Genomic DNA, 19,053 nt, shown 5'->3' with positions numbered 1-19,053 from the left:
CAATTAGAGATAGAAATTGTCCCTGGGGTGGCCAAAAGTGGCCGGATATGGCCGCCACAGTCAACCACCTTGAATGGGTGGTGAAACCTATAATCAAATTTTCCTCTCAACAATACAAGCAACTTTCCCAACTAGCATCAAGTCAAAATCAAAGAGGAAAGGGTCAAAAACAACCTCGCAAGTTTGAAGATTGGATTTTGCCCAATTTCATATTTTGTTTCGATTCTCCTTCCATACATCAAATCGGTGCAAATCCTTTTGATAGCATGTTTTGCATCATTAGGGGGTTCTAAAGAGTTAAGTGGTCTGAGCTATGGTGGCCGGAGGAGGGAGAAATCGGCGTTGACCTAAAATGGAGGTTCCCTCGGTTTTTGCTTGCTGTGGCGCCTACGGGCCAAGATAGGCTGAACAGCCACCACCAATAGGTGCGAAAGGTCAAGGCGAAGATATCCCAACTTGTTTCACTTCAATTGGTGGCCGGAGGAGGAAGAAATGGCCGAAAAACCAGAGAAAGAGAGAGTTTCGGACTTGGCGAGGAAAAGAGAGAAAGCTTTCCAAAAATAGAAAGTCTGCTATTTTCTGATATTTTCATTTTTTTTTTCTATTTAACCAAAATGGAAAATTTTTCCAAAAGCCATAACTTCTTCATACGAACTCTGATTTTCCGGTTCCGCATATGTACGAACTCGTATCAATGCACTCTACAACTTTCATGAAGGAAGTTTTCACAAAATCTTAATGTATAAAGAGTCAACCTTGAGACGAAGCATTTCGAGTGAATAATTGTTCGAAATAATTTCTGTTCCACTTTTGAACCACGAAATAGCTCTAACGAACACTTTATTAATTCCCGAAAACCATAAGAAATTAATAATGAATTTCCGGGGGCTTACAGTTTCTTAGTAGTGGAGTAGGAAGAGTCGGAATGAGATGCTTTACCTTGACATCAGGCGGCCTTTATATAGGCAAAGACTTACTAGGGGGACAAGCAGCCTTTATTCCCGCTTTTATGGTCACATTAACTTACTTATTTATGATGATAATCATTGCTGCATTAACGACTATTAATCATGACTTATTTACGACGGTCATTCTTTCCGAATTCATAGCCGCAATCATTGCGCATGGTTATTATCGTGGTTAATTCAGTAATAATCGCCGCATTCATGACTAGAATTTATCTCCATACTAATTGAGTAGTTAATCACCTTAATTATGGACTCAGCAAAAGTTAACTACTCGCACAATGCCCCCAAATTTTCTCCTTGGGAATTCATCCCAAGAGAAAATTTCCAAAGCTCAAATTTCTTCTCTGGACTCCACATCTTTTAATTCCTCTTTGGGTATCCTTCTTTGAATTTCATTTAGGTCTTCCTTGTGTCGAAATAGTAGATGTGTTCCTATAAGAAGATCCTCGCTCATTGTTCAAAGTTTGCATCTCATCTCGACAATGACGTAGAAATGTGCATTCAAGGCATGCATTGGGACTTACTGTACATCCTTCAAGGGATAAAGCCTCGCACCTTTGAAGAACTTGCCACTCGAGCTCATGACATGGAATTTAGCATCGCTAGTCATAGTCGAAGAAAAGATGAAATCGTTGAATCACATAATCAGAAACATGTCATGGAGTCTTTGGCGATCACAACTCCTGTCAAGATCACAGCACGAGTCAAGTCAAATAACCAAAACAAGTTGGAGCCGACTCATGATCAAACAAGGCGGCTCACTCTTAAAGAGCTAGAAGCTAAAAGTTACCCTTTTCTAGATTTTGATGTTGCTAACATGTTGGAAGATTTGCTTCAAAAGAAAGTAATTAAACTGCCAGACTGCAAACGTCCGGAAGAGATGCATCGCATCAATGAACCAAAGTATTGCAAATACCACCGTGTCATCGGTCACCCGACGGAGAAGTGCTTTGTGTTGAAAGACCTCATCATGAAGCTTGCACAACAAGGAAAAATATGTTTAGACATTAAAGATGACGTGGCTCAATCAAATCATGTTGCTATCATCTTTGATCAACTTGAAGCAGAGTCGTCATCGCCTTTGCTGGGGGCATGCTACTTGCCCAAATTGCCTTAGAGCATAGAAGAATTGCAACGCTCCTAGCCAGCACGAGCTTAAACTGCACATGGCACATGGCGCAAAAAAGACGCTCCTAGCCAGCACGAGCCTAAACTGCACGTGGCGCAAAAAAGACGCTCCTAGCCAGCAAGAGCCTAAACTGCACGTGGCGCAAAAAAGACGCTCCTAGCCAGCACGAGCTTAAACTGCACATGGCACATACAAAAAAGTCCGTTGAGTTGAAAACCCGAAAGGGCGGCTCAAGCAAAAAAAAAGACCAACAAAAAAAATTCACTTCATCCATAAGTCCTTGAACTATGATGACTTGATCTCTTTCTTTGGAAGGAGTACGTAGGCAGCTCGGAAAATTACTTCGAGTCCAGTCATACCAAAGCAAGAAGATGGGTCTGCTCAGAGATGTGTCAAATTGGATTCAATGACTCAAGCATTTGGAGATGTCCACCAACTCAAAGAAGAGATGCACGTGAAGAACTCAAATATTAAATATCTACCGAGAGCATGACTCCGCATAATCTTTGGAAGTTCGCGCCTTCTTTGGTTATCGACGAATACGCAAAGCCTAACTGTTTGAAGCGGATTCTCCCATGTCCAAAAGATGGAGGAATCCAAGCATTTAGGACATTCACGTTCTTCCTTCGGTTGTTGATAAATATGCAAAGCCTAACTGCTTGAAGCGGATTCTCCCATGCCCAAAAGATGGAGGAATCCAAGCATTTAGAACGTGCACATTCTTCCTTCGGTAGCTGGCGAGGTGCCACATGAGTCCACTGGAGGATGTGAGCTGAAGGATCATAAGGAGGGATATTGATTGCTTGAGGCCCAGTCAATGATGGATACACCTGCAGAGTAGTGCCATCACTTTGAGTGTCCTCCGAATCCTCAAGGATGGTGATTGTCCCTTTCTTGAAGCACTTGAAGAAAGCCATGGCCTCAAAAGGACGGGAAGCGCGATCGCGAGTGCCTGATGATATACGCAAAGCCTAACCGCTTTTAGTAGACCCTACCACGCACAAAGTGGAGGAATCCAAGCGTTTAGGACGTCCGCGTTCTTCTCTCCGAGCGCCATCAAATACGAGAAGCCTAACCGCTTTTAGTGGACCCTACCACAAGTAAAGGTGGAGGAATCCAAGCGTTTAGGTCGTCCGCGTTCTTCTCTTTGACGTCGACAAACACGCAAAGCCTAACTGGTTTGAGAGGATTTTTCCACAATAAAAAGTGGAAAAGTCCAAGCATTTAGGTCGTCTGCGTTCTTCAATTGTCGCCAAAATCTTGCAAAAAAAAAAAAGCAATATATATATTGACATACATATGAAATTGTGTGACATTAAAAAAGAATGGGGGTGACGTCATGAAAAAGAGAGGGGAAAAATATATATATATTCTCAGAACTGTGCAACATCTGAAAAAAAAAATGAAAAAAAAAAAAGCAATTACGTCATGACATATGCAAAAAGGAATGATCAAAGGACGAGCCATGAAACTAATAGATCATGCTTGATTAGGTCTACACATGCATGCATATCCACTGTCAGAAGATGGATGGTTGAACAAAGCTTTATTACAATAGTAAAAAAGACGACAGAAAGTCATACCTCAATTTAAAGATTTGCGGAACCCAAGGGAAGTAATTAACAGCAACAGGCAGTAAATAAAGAAAGCAGAGCAGGGGTTCTCCAATTGTCACATCAAATCTGAACAAAGAACAAAAAAAAAAAGAAAAAAAAAATATCTAAGGCAATTGTCACATATATTGTGCGATGTCAGAAGAAAAAGAAAAAAAAAAGGCAAAGCATTGACGTCATGGCATGATGATTAGAAAGAAAGGACGAATCATGAATCATGGAATTATGATTCTGGCCATATATATATCGGAGCTTCTGTTATCCACCTAGGTGGGGGTCACCTGCTGTCTGTTAACAGCGGCGCGTGGCATACAAGTGCTGACAGAACAGTGGCAAATCAAAAAACCCAGTCGGAGAGGAGGCTCAGGCTGCGTGGTGGTTTCGTTGCCCAAAACGCGAGGTGGTCGTTCTAGCTGGCTTGGTGGCTTGTGGGTGGGGCTGGGGTCGATCTTCCCACGACCGGAAGGAGGACAGCAAGAGGCAGCGTCACCTAGTGGAGCGAAGACAGGATCTGATTGGCTCAGATCGGATCGGAGGGATTCGATCTGGTCTGTGTTGCTTGGAACCGTCGGGTGGAGAGGGGTGGTTGGGGGTGTGGGCGATGCCTGCTGGTGTGTTGGGGAGGACGGAAGGATGGAGGGGTTGCCTGAGTTTGCTCGATGCTATGACGGCGGCCTGAGGCTGGAAAGTTTCCGCTGTGCATGGCGGTTTCCAGTCGGATTTTCCAACTTCGACCACGACTGCTCCTACATGATAGGTTCAGAAACCGAAATAAAATGAGTGGCTGTCTTCTGCCACGTCACCAAGTGAGAACCACCTAGGTGGATAGCAGAATTTTCGTATATATATATATATATATATATCTATATATATATATATATATCTATGCATGTATGGTTCGAAAGAAAAAAGGGTCGCTGTAGCATCATCATAAATAGGGCTGGGCACGGGCCGGGTACAACTATAATTTTAATGGGCCCAAACCCGGCCCGTTTTTCACTGAGCCCGGACCCGGCCCGCTTTGACACAAATAGGAACCGGCCCGGGACCGGCCCGTTTCATTTCGGGCCGGGCTTCCGGGTTTTCGGGCCCAAATACCTATTTTCCATATATTTCCAGATTTTAACATATTTAAAGTTCAAATTCAAATCCATTAAGCTTTTTTAGTGCCTCCATTAATTTTGGCTGAATAAAAATACCTTTTATTTTCCTTTTCTGGGCCTTAGCCTTTAATGGCTCCATTCACAGAGGAAAAAAAAAGAAAAAGAGAAGAAGAGCAGTTGCGTGTTAATTCCAAAACAACTGAACAACATAACAAAGTCAAGAGTACCATGTTCATGTAGCTATCAATGAACAACATAACTAATCAGATCTGATTGTTACAAAAAAAAAAAACAGAAGATCAAATCAATTAACTGCTCCAAGCAAAGGACCACGGCGGGCAGGAGAGGAAGAGCGGACCGTGGGAGCCATGGAAGAGGACGATCCAATTGGAGAGAGGAAGAGATTCTGGAAATCTGAGCGGGCCAAAGCGAAAGGTAAGGGACGAGTGAAGACGGGGCAATGAGATCTGTGAGATGGTGTCCGTGAGGAAGGTTCTGGATTTCAAAGATGGGAAGTTTCAAAAGAAGAAGAGAGAAATGAGTTCTTGCAGTGAGAAGAAGAGAGAAATGGAGTTAAGAGAGACCAAAAAAAAAAAGAGAGAGAGAAAAGGAGAAGTCCCTTTTGCGGCAGAGTGAGAAGAAAAGAGAGGAGAGAGATTAGGTTTAGGAATTAATATTAGGGAGATGATTTGATGTGGTGGAGGTCTACATAGACCAACAATATAAAAATATGATGCCCTATTATATAGAGACACTTGTCTCTTTTAATGTCAAACGGGCCTGACGGGCTTTTTCTTATCTGAAAGTCCAGGCCCGGGCCCGAACCGTATTTTGAAAATTAAGGCCCGGCCCGGCCCGAACCGTTTTGATTAAAAAAAAATTTGGACCAGGATCGTACTGGTCAGGCCTTGACAGGCCGGTCCGAGTTTACGGGTTTTCGGGCTTAAATGCCCAGCCCTAATCATAAAAGAAAGAGGGGGCATGTGAGAGAAATTAAAAAAAAAAAGGGAAGAGTGAGCCATGCTTGGACGTCATCAGAAGAAGAAGAAGAAGAAGAAGAAGGTGAAAGGGACATGTCAACAAGAATGATTAATGTGAATGAATCATGAAAAAAAAAATAATAATGTTATGGGTTGCACATGCATCTAATTAATGTGAGAAGGAGAATCATGGAATTAACTAATCAAGTTTTGGGACATGGAACCGTGTATAATTGGGAAAAGCTAGTCATGGCATGTATAAAAAATGATAATAGTGAAGGGATGGCTAATCAACAGAGAAAGGCAATGAATTGATACCACAAACTTGTCTGTGCCACTACCAACGACTCATCTCAATTCAAGGTCCCAGCAGCAACTCAGTGGTGCAGCAAGCCCTGTCAGTAAACAAAAAAGTAATAAGCAAAGTCAGCGCAGCACCACAGTTATCTCAATTAATAATGAAGAAATGAGTGCAGACAAATTACCTTTATTGCCTGATGTTCTTCTGCAATACCAACGGCAAACGAAAATAAAGCAAGAAAATTGGGAGTTGCAGCTGAGCCTAGAATTGCTATTGCTGAAGAAGACAGGTCGGAAAAGTAGGTGTGAGGAGGCCGTCTTTTTATGTTAAAAGATTAGGGTTTTTCACTTCATTAATTTCCTAGTTGAGACTAGGAAAATATAGCAAGCATCCTAAATCTTCTGTTAAATATATGACATTAATTTATTGACTGCTAAAATTTTGTGAATAAATATTTTATTCAGAAAAATCAAGTATTTATGTCATAAATATTTAACAAAAAAATACTCTTATATAATGGGCTTTGTCACCTGTTCATTTGAAGTCCTTGCCGAATTTACCAAATTAAGTCAAGATTTCGAGAAAATCTCTACAAAATTAAATTAAATCAAGACTTCAAGAAAATCTCCGCCAAATTAAGTCAAGATTTCGGGAGAATCTCTACAACTTCGGAGTTCTAGAAGTTGGTTACGGTGAAAGCAAAGCGCCGCGTCAAGCTATTATAAATAAAAAATAAAATTAAAAAAAAGTCAAATTCAAACTTCAAGTCGCACCTCCAACACGTGACAACATTTTTACGGCGCACCTTGAAGTGGGGGCATTTGTAGACACCAAAAATTTAATGAAAATAAAATTCATTAAATAATTCGGTCACCACTTGAAATTATGACCGAACAAATTTATTCAGCATGTGGGTCCCGCAAATTGTCCATGTGGCTTGTAAGTCAGCAAAATCACGCAGACTCAAAGAATGACACTTGGCGATACATGAAAGGCTCGATGGCAATAAATGAATTTGCTCCGGCTAAATCAATTGATATTAAAGCGGATCAATCAAATCAATTGATTCTGAATAAAATCAAGCATTAAATCTCGTCTGCTGATTAGATATCAATTTATTTAAATTGATAATCAAGACAAAAATCAGCATCAAATTAATTGGCTAGTTCCTTAATAGTCATGATTAAATCAGTTAATTAAATCTGATTGATTTGATTATGCTATTAATGAAATACAATTAAAATCAGCCATCAAATTGATTGGCTCAATTCCTTAATAGTCGTGATTAAATCGATCAATTAAAACTGATTGATTTGATTATGCTATTAATGAAAATGTAATTAATTACGTGTCATCAAGGCATTCCAAATTAAGAGAGACGCCGACACTATAAATACCCCCTCTCAAATCAAGAAAAGGACTTCGGCCGGAGAGAAAAATTACTCCCAAAGTTCATAAGTCTTCAAGCGCGTGAAGAGCCTTCAAGCTGCCAAATAGCCGGTTCATCACTAACCTCAAGTCAAAGCACTCGTCACGTGTCAACCCTCGTAGCCATCATACGACTCAAGATCAAGCGTCAATCGCCCTTGAGCCAAGTACACCATCGAGGACGACGACAGACAGAGGGACGCAAGAAGACAGAAGAAACCTCTCCAAAGCTCAGAAGTCTCCCAAGCTCGTGAAGAACCATCAAGCTGCCAAATAGCCGGTCTCTTCACCTCACCGACTTCAGACAAGCACGGGAAATCACCTACAAGCTCGGAAGTCGTCAAACACGCGGATGATCAACAAGCACCAAACACATGTGCTGATTCATCCACCATCAAAAGCCATACTCGCCACGTGACACCGCTCGTGGTTCAAATCCGATCAAGTTCAAGCCTCTACAGCTCTTGGTCAATCGTCTTCCTCAGATCGTCAACATAGCAAGAAGCTTACACTACAACCGCTCAATTCAAGATCAAGTGCTCGCCCCCTTGGATCAAATCAACGTCAGAGATCGAATCAGAGGAGAATTTTGTGAAAGAACATCTACAGAGATTGTAACCCGCATTTAAATTAATAAAATTATTATTTTGTACACGTGTCCTTCTTTAATTCGTTGCAGGATTTTTCGTGTTTACAGAAATATACTTAAATGAGAAAAGGCACAGAATACTCAATCAACTTAACACAGGACCAGCTACTTGATCATATTTGATAGCGAGAAATATACTTAAATGAGAAAAGGCATAGAATACTCAATCAACTTAACACAGGACCAGCTACTTGATCATATTTGAAAGCGAGAAATATACTTAAATGAGAAAAGGCACAAAATAAAAGATTGAAGTCTCACATATGAAATTCGAGATGAAACTGATTTCCCTTCTTCCCTTTCCTATTTGAATGCCTCAGACTTTACAAAGACTGCAAATTATGGAAAATCAAAAGTTATTTAGAGATATAAAAAAATTAGTTCTAACATCAGAAATTCCCAACATTGTCTTTGGTCACAAATTCCCATAAAACAAAAATTGTTCTCTCTGTTGTTTTAAATAAAGCTGACAGCCAATTTTCACTTATACTATTTAAGATTACTCTTAATGCTTTAGCTGTTTGAAGATCACATCTCATTGATCCCCACTTACTCAGAATCCACTATTAAATATGGTTCAGAGCACGATAATTATGAAACAAAACTCAAAACCTCTCTAAGAAAACCAAACTCCAACAGCTCACTTTCAAAAAAAGAGGGGAAAAAAAACTCACCACCAAAAGACACTAATCAAACTTGTTAAGAACACTAAACAAAGAAAACAGTAAAGAAAAGTTACCTCGAGCAAAAACTCCAAAATCAACAGACCAATAAAAAAATCAAACAAAAACAGATAGCAGCAGCACACATTCCAATTTCACACCAGCACTTCAAGAATAATCAGATCAAATCAAGGAAGACATACAAAAATTCATCCAATCAAGGAAGCCACTATCTAATGTCTGAGAAATAAAATATAAAAAAATAGAAAAAAAAATATAATCCAATAAAAATACCCATTGCAATTGAACAGCCTTAATTTAACAAACTTCCATAACGATACAGAACAAAACAACTCAACTCAACAACCTAATGTCTCTTTTCAACCAACACATAGAAATCCAGAAAGAAAAGGGGTGTAAAACGATGAATTGCAAGCAAGAGCCACTACTCTACCAAGCACCCACAGATCAAACAAACCAAACACAAAACCCAATTTCACCAAACAAAACAGTGGAAAAACTCAGAAATCCGAAACCCCCAGTTCCCATCCAAAGATCACAACTTTAAACAAAACCCACAATAACAATAACCGAGCCCAGAAAAATCGAATCGAGACAATATTTCAGAAATTCGAAACCCCCAATTTCCTCCAAAGACTACAACTTTAAACAAAACCCAGAATAACCGAGCCCAGAGGAACTCGAATCCAGACAATATTCAGAGTCGGATGCAATCAGACCTAAGAATTAGGTGAGAGAATTATCGGATTAAAGGTTCAAACTTTGGAATCCAAGCTTGAAATTATCGGATTCAATTGGATTGACTGGGCAACGACTCTATGCTTTAGGGATTTGCCTCCGATCTCCAGAAAGCTCGAGCTTTGTCTCTCTTCGAGGAAGCTCAACAACCTCGTGTCGAGTGATCAAATGCAGGTTAGAGACAGAAATCAATCCCTTTGCCACAGAAATCAATATTCCTTGCCGCGTATCTAATCAAACCCTCCAGTTGCTAAATATTTGCTCCACTGTCAAGTTGATAAGGAGAAGCGAGAGAGCGAAAAAAACCTGAACCTTCTGGAGTTCTAGCATTCTACTGTCGGCGGGTGTTTATAACAGACTGAATCGCAGGGATGTAACTTAAGAAAAAATTAAGGGCAAAATAGTCATTTACTTCAGGCTCGAATGAACAATGGCCACGCGAATGAACAGTGACGCCCCAGTGAACAGTCCACGCGCTTTAGATTATAGATAATTTGCCTTCTTGCTTTTTTCTTTATTTGTGTCCTTTAATTTATATATAAGTTTGTCGTTATGTACTTATTTGTTTTATTATAATATTTAAAAAGTGACTACTAGACCACTCTGAAGTTTCTTCGGTTGAGAGTATGGATTTCACATGAAAAGAATAGGACCTTGCATATGAGTTTATAAAGATTCGGGTCACTTCATCAATTGTAATTGGTTTTGAATTTGAAACATAAATCACTTTATCATGATATCAGATCAGATTACTCCAACATGTGAAGGCGTCATTGTCACACAAGCTCCACATCACCTAATATTGTATTGATCCCACGTGGAATCCTTAATTCTCTATGTGAGATCCATATTCTTTGTTGTACCATCGACTGATCGACTCGAAATTCATGAAATGAACAAGTGGACCACACCATTTATTGTTTGAAATTTCTCATGAAAGAAAAGTTCACATGTGGAATCCTCATTTCTTTATGTGAGATCCATACTCTTTGTTGTACCATCAACTGAGAGGTGGGGGTTTTCCCACCACGTGGCTTTACGGCCACCCAATCAGATGAAAGGAAATTTTCCATCTTTTTCGAAACTGCCCATGCTCCTTAAAGTAAAATACCCAAAACACTCTCCTGGTAGACAGTGATTGGTCATCTCCACCACGTGTCCGTGCAGTCCGCCCGACGCAATATTCTCTCATCGACTGATAGACTCGTGATTCATGAAAAGAACAAGTGGACCACACCATTTATTGTTTGAAATTTCTTTCAAAGGCCTTTAAGTAGTTAATTCAATCCGGACCACATATGCTGAAAGCTTAGTCAATATTTACGGCAACTTGGAATCAGTGGCTTCTTCCCTTTTCTTCTGTCGATTGAAGCAGAAGGTGCTAAGAAATATCTCAATTTAATTTTAATTGAATTGTACGTACTGTTCAATTGAAATTTCTCTTAATTTTGTCTTTATAAAGTTTGCTAATGATCGTCAATATGCTTTACAGCTTCTATAGATCATACTTGTTCCATCTGCTTAGTCCAGAAGAATTAATGATGATGCAAATTCCTGTTCATCAAATGATATTCATTTTGCTGTTATCCATATGCCGCGCAAGTACTGCTGCACTACAGATGGCAATAGGTGATTGCCCAACGGAGTGTGGAGATGTTATCATCCCGTACCCTTTCGGGATTGGACCTAATGCAAGTTGTTACTATGACGAATGGTTTCAGATCGACTGCAACGAATCTACCAAAGGGAAGCCTTTCTTGACGCGTACCAAATTGGAGGTGCTGAATATATCTACCGAAGGAAGGCTTCAGGTGTACAGCCCCGTTACATTCTTCTGCGAGGGAAATGATAGTAGCCAAGCGGCGGATTTAAGGAACAGCCCTTTCGTCTACTCTCAAAGCTACAACATATTCACTGCAGTGAGTTGCAATTCCTTTGCCTCGTTGAGTTCCGCAGACTTTGTTGTTGGCGGATGCAGGTCAGTGTGTGATCAAGATTCTGACTACCTGAGTTGCGATATCGGTATTAACTGTTGTCAGACTAGTATTCCTCCATACCTCACTGTTATTAATGCTACCTTATCTGAGAGAACCACAAATTGCAGTAAGTTTGCCTTCCTGGTTGACAAAGATTGGTTTGGGAACAGCACCACTTCATCATCAACAATTTCTGACATTACAGCTACCATGAAGAGTATACCCAAGGTTCCTGTAGCACTAGACTGGAGCATAAACAACCACACTAGGCAATTTGATTCATTTAACAAGTTCATTGTTGATCGTCATCAGTATCAACTCAATATGTATAATTACTACATTAATTTCTCAACGATTTGGGACCCGTCTTGCTATATTTACACTTCGCCTGCAGTCAACTGGTCGGAAATTTATTGTTCCTGCAGCAGTGGTTTCGAAGGAAATCCGTATCTCGGAGAAGATTCTTGTTATGGTAATTGCAAAAATTTACAGTTTTTATTTTTAATGATCATATGCATTTTTCAGTCCTTGTGTTTTAACAAAACTACAACTGTGGTCCTGTTTTAATATTGCAATTTTGGTGATGTGTATGCATATTTTTTATTTTTTATTTTTTGGTCTGACATATGTTTGTATATTTAAAATTTGGTACTGCGTTTTTAAAGTTGAAAAATAATTTTTTTTTCCTCATAAGCAAGTTAGATCGTTATCAATCTCAAAGTGGAATAGATGCTTGTTGAAGACAATGATGAATCCAACATTTTTCAAAGTAACCAAAATATCAAATTAGTAATTATATAGATTTAACGATCGATACATTTTCATTCTAAAAAAAAGTTGAATTTGCTATTTTGATAAATTAAATAAAATTGCGCCACTAAAATTAACTGTTTGTGGAAAACATGATTTTTTTTTTTAATGAACTTATTATTGTTTTGTTTGTGAGTTAAGTTTTCTATTTTTTTTAAAACTCTTAGCCGCCCACTCTTACATATGTTAATGAGAATTGAATCAATGACTTTTACAACGTTAGAATTATAACTTACCAATAAGTTTCATCCTAATAATTATTTGTAACTTTTTTTTTGTCCCCTCTATTATTTCAGACATTGATGAATGCCAGGATGCTTTCGCATGCTTTGGCCACACCAAGTGTGTGAACGAGTATGGTTGGTACCGATGTGAGGACGACCGGAGAAAAGCTAAATGGATCCTTGCCGCAGGTAGAGAATAATTCATAAATATATTTCAAATTGTAAATGCAAATAGTAGTAGTCTTGCGTTTGTAGTTTTGGTGGTCATGCAAATTCATTTGTCCATACTCTTCATGTCCTCCATTTTGAATCTTCCCCTCCAACATATATAGTGAACATATCAAAACGTAAAGAGAAGATTAATTGAAAGAGTAGTCTAGTCTTCTTAATTATACTTGATGCAAATGATGTGTAACTTAACAATAATCAGTGTCTATTAAGCATATAACAATTAATTAAGATTAATTTTTAATAATTTGAAACTGAATTAAGAAACAACAATATTATGTTAATTAGGGGAAGGTGATCCATCCCGTTTAGTTCAGCCAAAGAGTTTAGTCCAGCCTAATTGATTGAAGATCTTCTATAAGACTTCTTAAAAGTGTTATTTACTTTTTTGTACCACAATTGCATGCTCAACAAGAGGTAGATAGCATCATATATGTTTTTTTTTAAGACAAAGGTATTTTTGTTAGTTAGACTTTGTGCTTTATTGTCCATGAAGTAGTATGTGGATCATTTCAGAAATAGGCCTATGTTTGTCTATTTTAGTCGATGTACTATCTCGAGTTTTTTACTGTTGCGGTTGATTCATTAATATGAGTAAGTCATTCTCCTTTTCACACAACAAAAAAACAAAACAAAAAACAAAAAATTATGTCCATTAAGAACCAAAGAAAATTACTAACTATAATAAATAAATAAAACATAAAATTACTCAAGAAAAAACCCCACTAAATAGCAAGAAAAGGAAATTAGCAGATAGTAGGCCCAAAACCCTTAGCCCAACCCCCTCCCCTTCCTATTTCAATTGGGCAAGACAAAGGAGTCTAGGGTTGAATTGGACCCGGTCCAAAAGCCCAACCCAACCCCCCAACCTCCCTGCCACCACAATGGGTCACTACTAGGTACCACGTTCCGGATTTTAATTGTATAAATAATGAAACAAAATTATTTTTTATATTAATGACAAAATAGTATCATTCAAGATTTTCGTACCAGGTCTTTGGGTTTCATGGTCCAGGAAAATGTTCTTTTGATTTCAACTCATTTTATTGAATAGAAATATTTTTATTATTATTAAATAAAAATTAAACTCCATATAAAAACAATAAAATTTAATCAATTCTTGTTAAATATGAACTAATATTAAATACAGTTTATATTAATTCTCCATACTACCTGGAAAATGACAAATAATTGAAAGAGTTATAATAACCGGAACGATTGTCCGAAGTTTTTTTAAAATTTTGTTTTTGTTTTTCTTCTTCTAAAAATAAGATTGAAATGACAGTCATGCCCTTACTTGTAAAGAAATAAAATGGATGTGAAGCACCAAATTGCCTAACGAAAAATGTTAATGTCTAAGATTCAGCGGTGACTAAACCTTGGTTAATGCTGGTCCTATGGGCGGACCGCTACTTGCGGTGTAATCAACACTTCTGCTACCTGTCAAGTAAAATACCAAGGGCGTCAGAGGGAGACCGCGCTGGGCGGTCTTCTCTTCTCCGATGCCTAAGTTAGTCAATGTATTTATGTTGACAAAATAACAGTAGGTAAGCAGTAAATGAGTAATTAATGAGGAGAGAGGAGTGAACCTTTTATAGGTGGGGAAGAGGCTGACCTCTTCCATGTTTTCGATGTGGGACTGATATGCTTCAGTTTCCAGCTTCTGGAGCTTCTGATGCTACCTTGGCGCGGCGCGTCAGCGGTGATCTGGGGGTAAGCCGGGGCTCAAGCAGTAGCCTGCTTGGCTGTGTTTCCGTAGGTCACTCTTTTGGTGGGAGTTAGTACCGCTGGCGGTAACATGAGTGTGGCTCATTATAGCTAATTATGCTTGGCAAATGCTTATGTAAATACAATTCCCCCAAGTCCCCAATCAAGGAGGGCAAATGCTTGGCAAATACTTCAGTTCCCAGCTTCTGGATCTTCTGATGCTATCTTGGCGCGGCGCGTGGTAGCGCGTCAGCGGTGATATGTGGGTCAGACAGGGCTTAGGCGGTAGCCCGCTTGGATGTGTTTTCGTAGGTCACTCCGTTGGTGGGAGTTGGTACCGCTAGCGGTAGCATGAGCGTGACTCATTATAGCTAATTATGCTTGGCAAATGCTCATGTAAGTACAAAAAATAAATCCAAGTACCAAATGGTCTGCTTCGTTAACTAGGTACCAAATTGTTTAACTAGCAATACATCATGTACCATAAAAGAATTTTACCTCTTTTTTTTTGGTTCCTCTCTTTGAAATATCCTTCTAAATTTTTTCAAACACTCAAGTTTCGTGTCCAGATATATTATTTTGGGAAAATTACTGGTCACACCCTATACCTTGGGTGCGTCGACAGTTCAGTCCCTAACATTCTAATTTTAACAAATAACTCCTCAGACATTCAAATTTCACACAATTAGGTCAAAAATGACTATTTTACCCCTCATTCCTCTTTTTTTTTTTTAAATCTCTCTCTCATGCTCTTGGTCTCTCTATCTCTCTCTCTCTCTAATCTCCTCATCCGGAGATATGCACTGACCCTGCAAAGACCAAACCCAAACACTAATCGAATTCGACTCCAACCTAAAGCTTTCTGCCCCCTTATTAAAAAGAAAAAAAGAAAAAAAAGGAGACGAGGCCCAAATCGCATTCGACTACGGTTAGTCACCGAATTTATCTCTCTCGCTCTCGGATACCGATCCTATCCCTGCATAATCAACTCCAGTCAATCATCACAATCGCAAAACAGTACCCAAAGTGGCATCATTAACCAGAGAATGACGTAAAAATGCAAAATCTACTCTACAACACAGCCAAAACAGAAATGAACTAATTTCACCTCCTCTGCAGAACTAAAAAAAAAAATCAATATCAAAATCAGGCCAGAAATTCGAGTTGAAGCAAATCCTAATCTATCCACCTCTTCAACAATTTCGAAACACAAAACAGCAATCGAAGCTTGAATATTACACCAGATCATAATATAAACAACAACAACAAAACGTGCATTCCGAAGTTGATCAAGTCAATGACTACTGATTACCAAAATGGAGGCAATCAGCTCAACATAGCCAATTCTAGGACCACAGTGACTGACGAAAAACGAGTTAAAGACACCCAGACGGTTGTCGGAAACCGGAATCGTAGCAAATTACGACATCACCCAAAACTCAAATTCATCAGAATCCGTTCGAAATCGAAAACCATTTATACAAGCAAGTAGAGCGTGACAAGGGGAGAAAGATTCATACTACATGGAGTTAAATCGGCTGCCGGAGTCGCTAGAATTTGCAGAAGACTTCGCCGGAAAATTTCAAGCTTTGGATTGTCGATTCTTCTCCCTCGTTCGATGCATGGATGATCCAAGGCCACAGAACTATCGGCGATGGCGAGACGAAGAGAATGAAACCCGTGCATCGGCTTGAGGCCGCCTGACGGTGGAGCGCCAGTCGAGTTAGGGCGTTGGTTCACATTGTGAGAGGTAAAATAGAATTAAAAGAGACAGAGAGATTAAAAAAATAAAATAAAAAAGGAAGGGAGGGGTAAAATAGTCATTTTGGATCCAATTGTGTAAGATTTGAATGTATGAGGAGTTCTTTGTTAAAATTAGGATGTTAGGGACTGAACTGTCGACGCACCCAAAGTACAAGGTGTGACCAGTAATTTCCCCTATTATTTTTGGAGTTTCAATCTAAAAATATATCTTTGAATCTGACTTTGCACGTTTTGGTGACTGAGTTATGCAATATGCAGGTTTGAGCTCGAGCCTTGGACTCTTATTGTTGCTTATTGGTGTGTGGCTTGGATACAAATTCCTGAAGAAAAAAAAAGAGATAAAACGAAAAAAGATGTTCTTCAAGCGAAATGGTGGTTTATTATTAGAACAGCAATTATCGTCAGGTGAAGTTAATGTTGAGAAAATCAAATTGTTCAAATCACAAGAGTTAGAGAAGTCTACTGATAATTTTAATGTGGATAGAATTCTTGGTCAAGGAGGTCAAGGTACTGTATACAAAGGCATGTTGGAGGACGGGAAAATTGTTGCTGTGAAGAAGTCTAAAATAGTTGATGAAAGCCAACTTTCAGAATTCATCAATGAGGTTGTTATTCTTTCCCAAATTAACCATAGAAATGTGGTTCAACTATTGGGTTGTTGTTTAGAGACAGAAGTTCCTCTTTTGGTTTATGAATTTATACCAAATGGAACCCTTTCCAAGTATATCACAGAGCAAGTTGAAGACTTCACACTAACATGGAAAATGCGCTTACGAATTGCCACAGAAATTGCAGGGGCTCTCTCGTACTTACACTATGCAGCTTCCTTTCCAATTTATCATAGAGATATCAAGTCTACAAACATACTCTTAGATGATAAATACAGAGCAAAAATTGCTGACTTTGGAACTTCGAGATCAATTGCTATTGACCAAACTCACCTGACCACATCACTTGTACATGGCACATTCGGTTACTTGGACCCTGAATACTTTCAGTCAAGCCAATTTACGGAGAAAAGTGATGTGTATAGCTTCGGGGTAGTTCTTGTTGAGCTCTTAACAGGACAAAAACCAATTTCTTTTCTAAGGTCTGAGGATGAAGGCAGAAGTCTTGCCACATATTTCATTCTTTCCATGCACAAAGATCGTCTATTTGAAATTGTTGATGCTCAAGTTTTGAAGGAAGGATCGAAAGCAGATATTGTAATAGTGGCAAACCTTGCAAGAAGATGTTTGAATTTGAACGGAAGGAAGCGCCCTACAATGAGAGAAGTCACATCAGAGCTAGAAGGGATTCAAATGACAGAAAAGACTTCTAATGGTGAACAAAACTATGAAGAGGTTGAATTTGTTAGAACTGAATTAGTTGAGCCATGGGATATTCCTTCGAGTTCAACAGGAACAGGATCAGCTTTGGATGTTTGTCGGGTTTCATCATTCCATGAAATCCCACTATTATCTTTCAAGTCAAGATGAGAAAATGTTTCTTAGTTTTTGCCAAAACAAGAAAATATGTTTTTTTGTTGCAGTAATATTCTGATTGTGTTTTGTATGTTGTAGACATCAAATAGAAATATTCTTTTAAATGACAAGACATCATCCTACTGCTAGAGTTTGGAGGAATTGTCTACCTATATATGCTTGTAATGGTTTTTTGTTGGACAATTTCGGAATAGATTGTATTAGGGATAGTTCTTTGCAATTTTTTTTTTAAGGAAGCGAAATGAGGGCTAACTCCACGCCCTCATTTGAAATTTTATTAATAAGAAAAAAAAATACAAAGAAGTGGAGGACCTAAATTTAGGCACCTAAAGCTAAATGTATTAGATTTTAATTTGTAGCAGTACCTATATGGGATTAATCATACTTGAAGGCTTGAAGATATTGAAAATCAAAAATTTTATTACAATGCAATAAGATTTTGTGAAAAAATTGGCACCAATATAGGCCTCATCAAAAAGCCCACCGGAGGGCTAAAAGCCCGACCCAGCCAGTTAAAAAGTCCTCAAAAACCCTGCCCGACCCGTAAAAGCCAGTAAAATATTATATATATATATATATATGTGTGTGTGTGTGTGTGTGTGTGTGTGTGTGTGTGTGTAGATATTTGTGTGTGTGTTTATAAATACACACACACACACACACACACACATATAGATTTATATTTGTGTGTGTGTGTTTATACACACACACACACACACACACACAAATATATATATGTCTGTGTGTGTGTGTTTATATATATATATATATATATGTGTGTGTGTGTGTGTGTGTGTGTATTTATAAACACACACACAAATATATATATATATATATAGGGAAAATTTCACAAACAGTACACCAAGTAAAGGCCACTAATAATTCTTATACACAAAGTTTCAAACCAAACATTTCAGTACACGAAATCTGAAACTCGACCCACTATCAATACACGACGTCAATTTTTGACACCAAAATGTCCATTATGCCCTCAATTCTTTTTTTTTAATAATTTTTTTTCTGTTATTTTTGTTTTCCTTCATTTTTATCTCTTTCTTTTTCCTTCTTCCAGGCTCACTCCCTCGCTTCCAACGCCGCCCTTGCGAGGTGAGCTTCTCCCACCGCTGCCGCTCCGCCTCCACGTGGTTGAGCGGCCTGTCTCGGCCCAGCCCGGGTTTCTGGCCCAGTTTCTTCGGCGCTCTTTTCATCTGGCAGTCGGAATCTGCGAAGTCCGGGTTTGGGTTCGGAGCTCCGTTCTTCTTCTTGCT

The 19,053-nt window shown here is 38.8% G+C and overlaps 1 protein-coding gene across 4 annotated transcripts; it reads left to right on the top strand.

Moving 5' to 3' along the window:
- Window positions 1–10,885: 10,885 nt before the first annotated feature.
- On the top strand, window positions 10,886–18,068 carry LOC112188017 (wall-associated receptor kinase-like 8). Of its 4 annotated transcripts, none has more exons than XM_040515685.1 (4): window positions 10,886–11,007; window positions 11,085–12,040; window positions 12,675–12,791; window positions 16,560–18,053. In XM_040515685.1, exons 2-4 carry the CDS (start codon window positions 11,131–11,133, stop codon window positions 17,777–17,779), a joined length of 2,247 nt encoding a protein of 748 aa, XP_040371619.1. In that variant the 5' UTR covers window positions 10,886–11,007; window positions 11,085–11,130; the 3' UTR covers window positions 17,780–18,053. The 4 variants fall into 4 exon arrangements, with proteins under 4 accessions (XP_040371619.1, XP_024182794.1, XP_024182796.1 ...); XM_024327026.2 differs by having other exon boundaries at window positions 10,894–10,970; XM_024327028.2 differs by lacking the exon at window positions 10,886–11,007 and having other exon boundaries at window positions 11,016–11,570; window positions 11,697–12,040; window positions 16,560–18,068.
- Window positions 18,069–19,053: the final 985 nt, after the last annotated feature.

Source organism: Rosa chinensis, chromosome 2 (assembly GCF_002994745.2).
Source record: "Rosa chinensis cultivar Old Blush chromosome 2, RchiOBHm-V2, whole genome shotgun sequence".
Taxonomy (NCBI): Eukaryota; Viridiplantae; Streptophyta; class Magnoliopsida; order Rosales; family Rosaceae; genus Rosa; species Rosa chinensis.
Note: the sequence above shows the minus strand (reverse complement) of the source record. Positions and strands in the feature narration are given on the sequence as shown.

Bases quoted from the DNA above. Each gene is read 5' to 3' on its own strand.
- LOC112188017 (XM_024327025.2), top strand. From the start codon at position 11,062: ATGATCGTCAATATGCTTTACAGCTTCTATAGATCATACTTGTTCCAT. The intron at 12,041-12,674 runs GTAATTGCAAAA...CTATTATTTCAG, and splicing joins CGGAGAAGATTCTTGTTATG to ACATTGATGAATGCCAGGAT. The intron at 12,792-16,559 runs GTAGAGAATAAT...TGCAATATGCAG, and splicing joins TAAATGGATCCTTGCCGCAG to GTTTGAGCTCGAGCCTTGGA.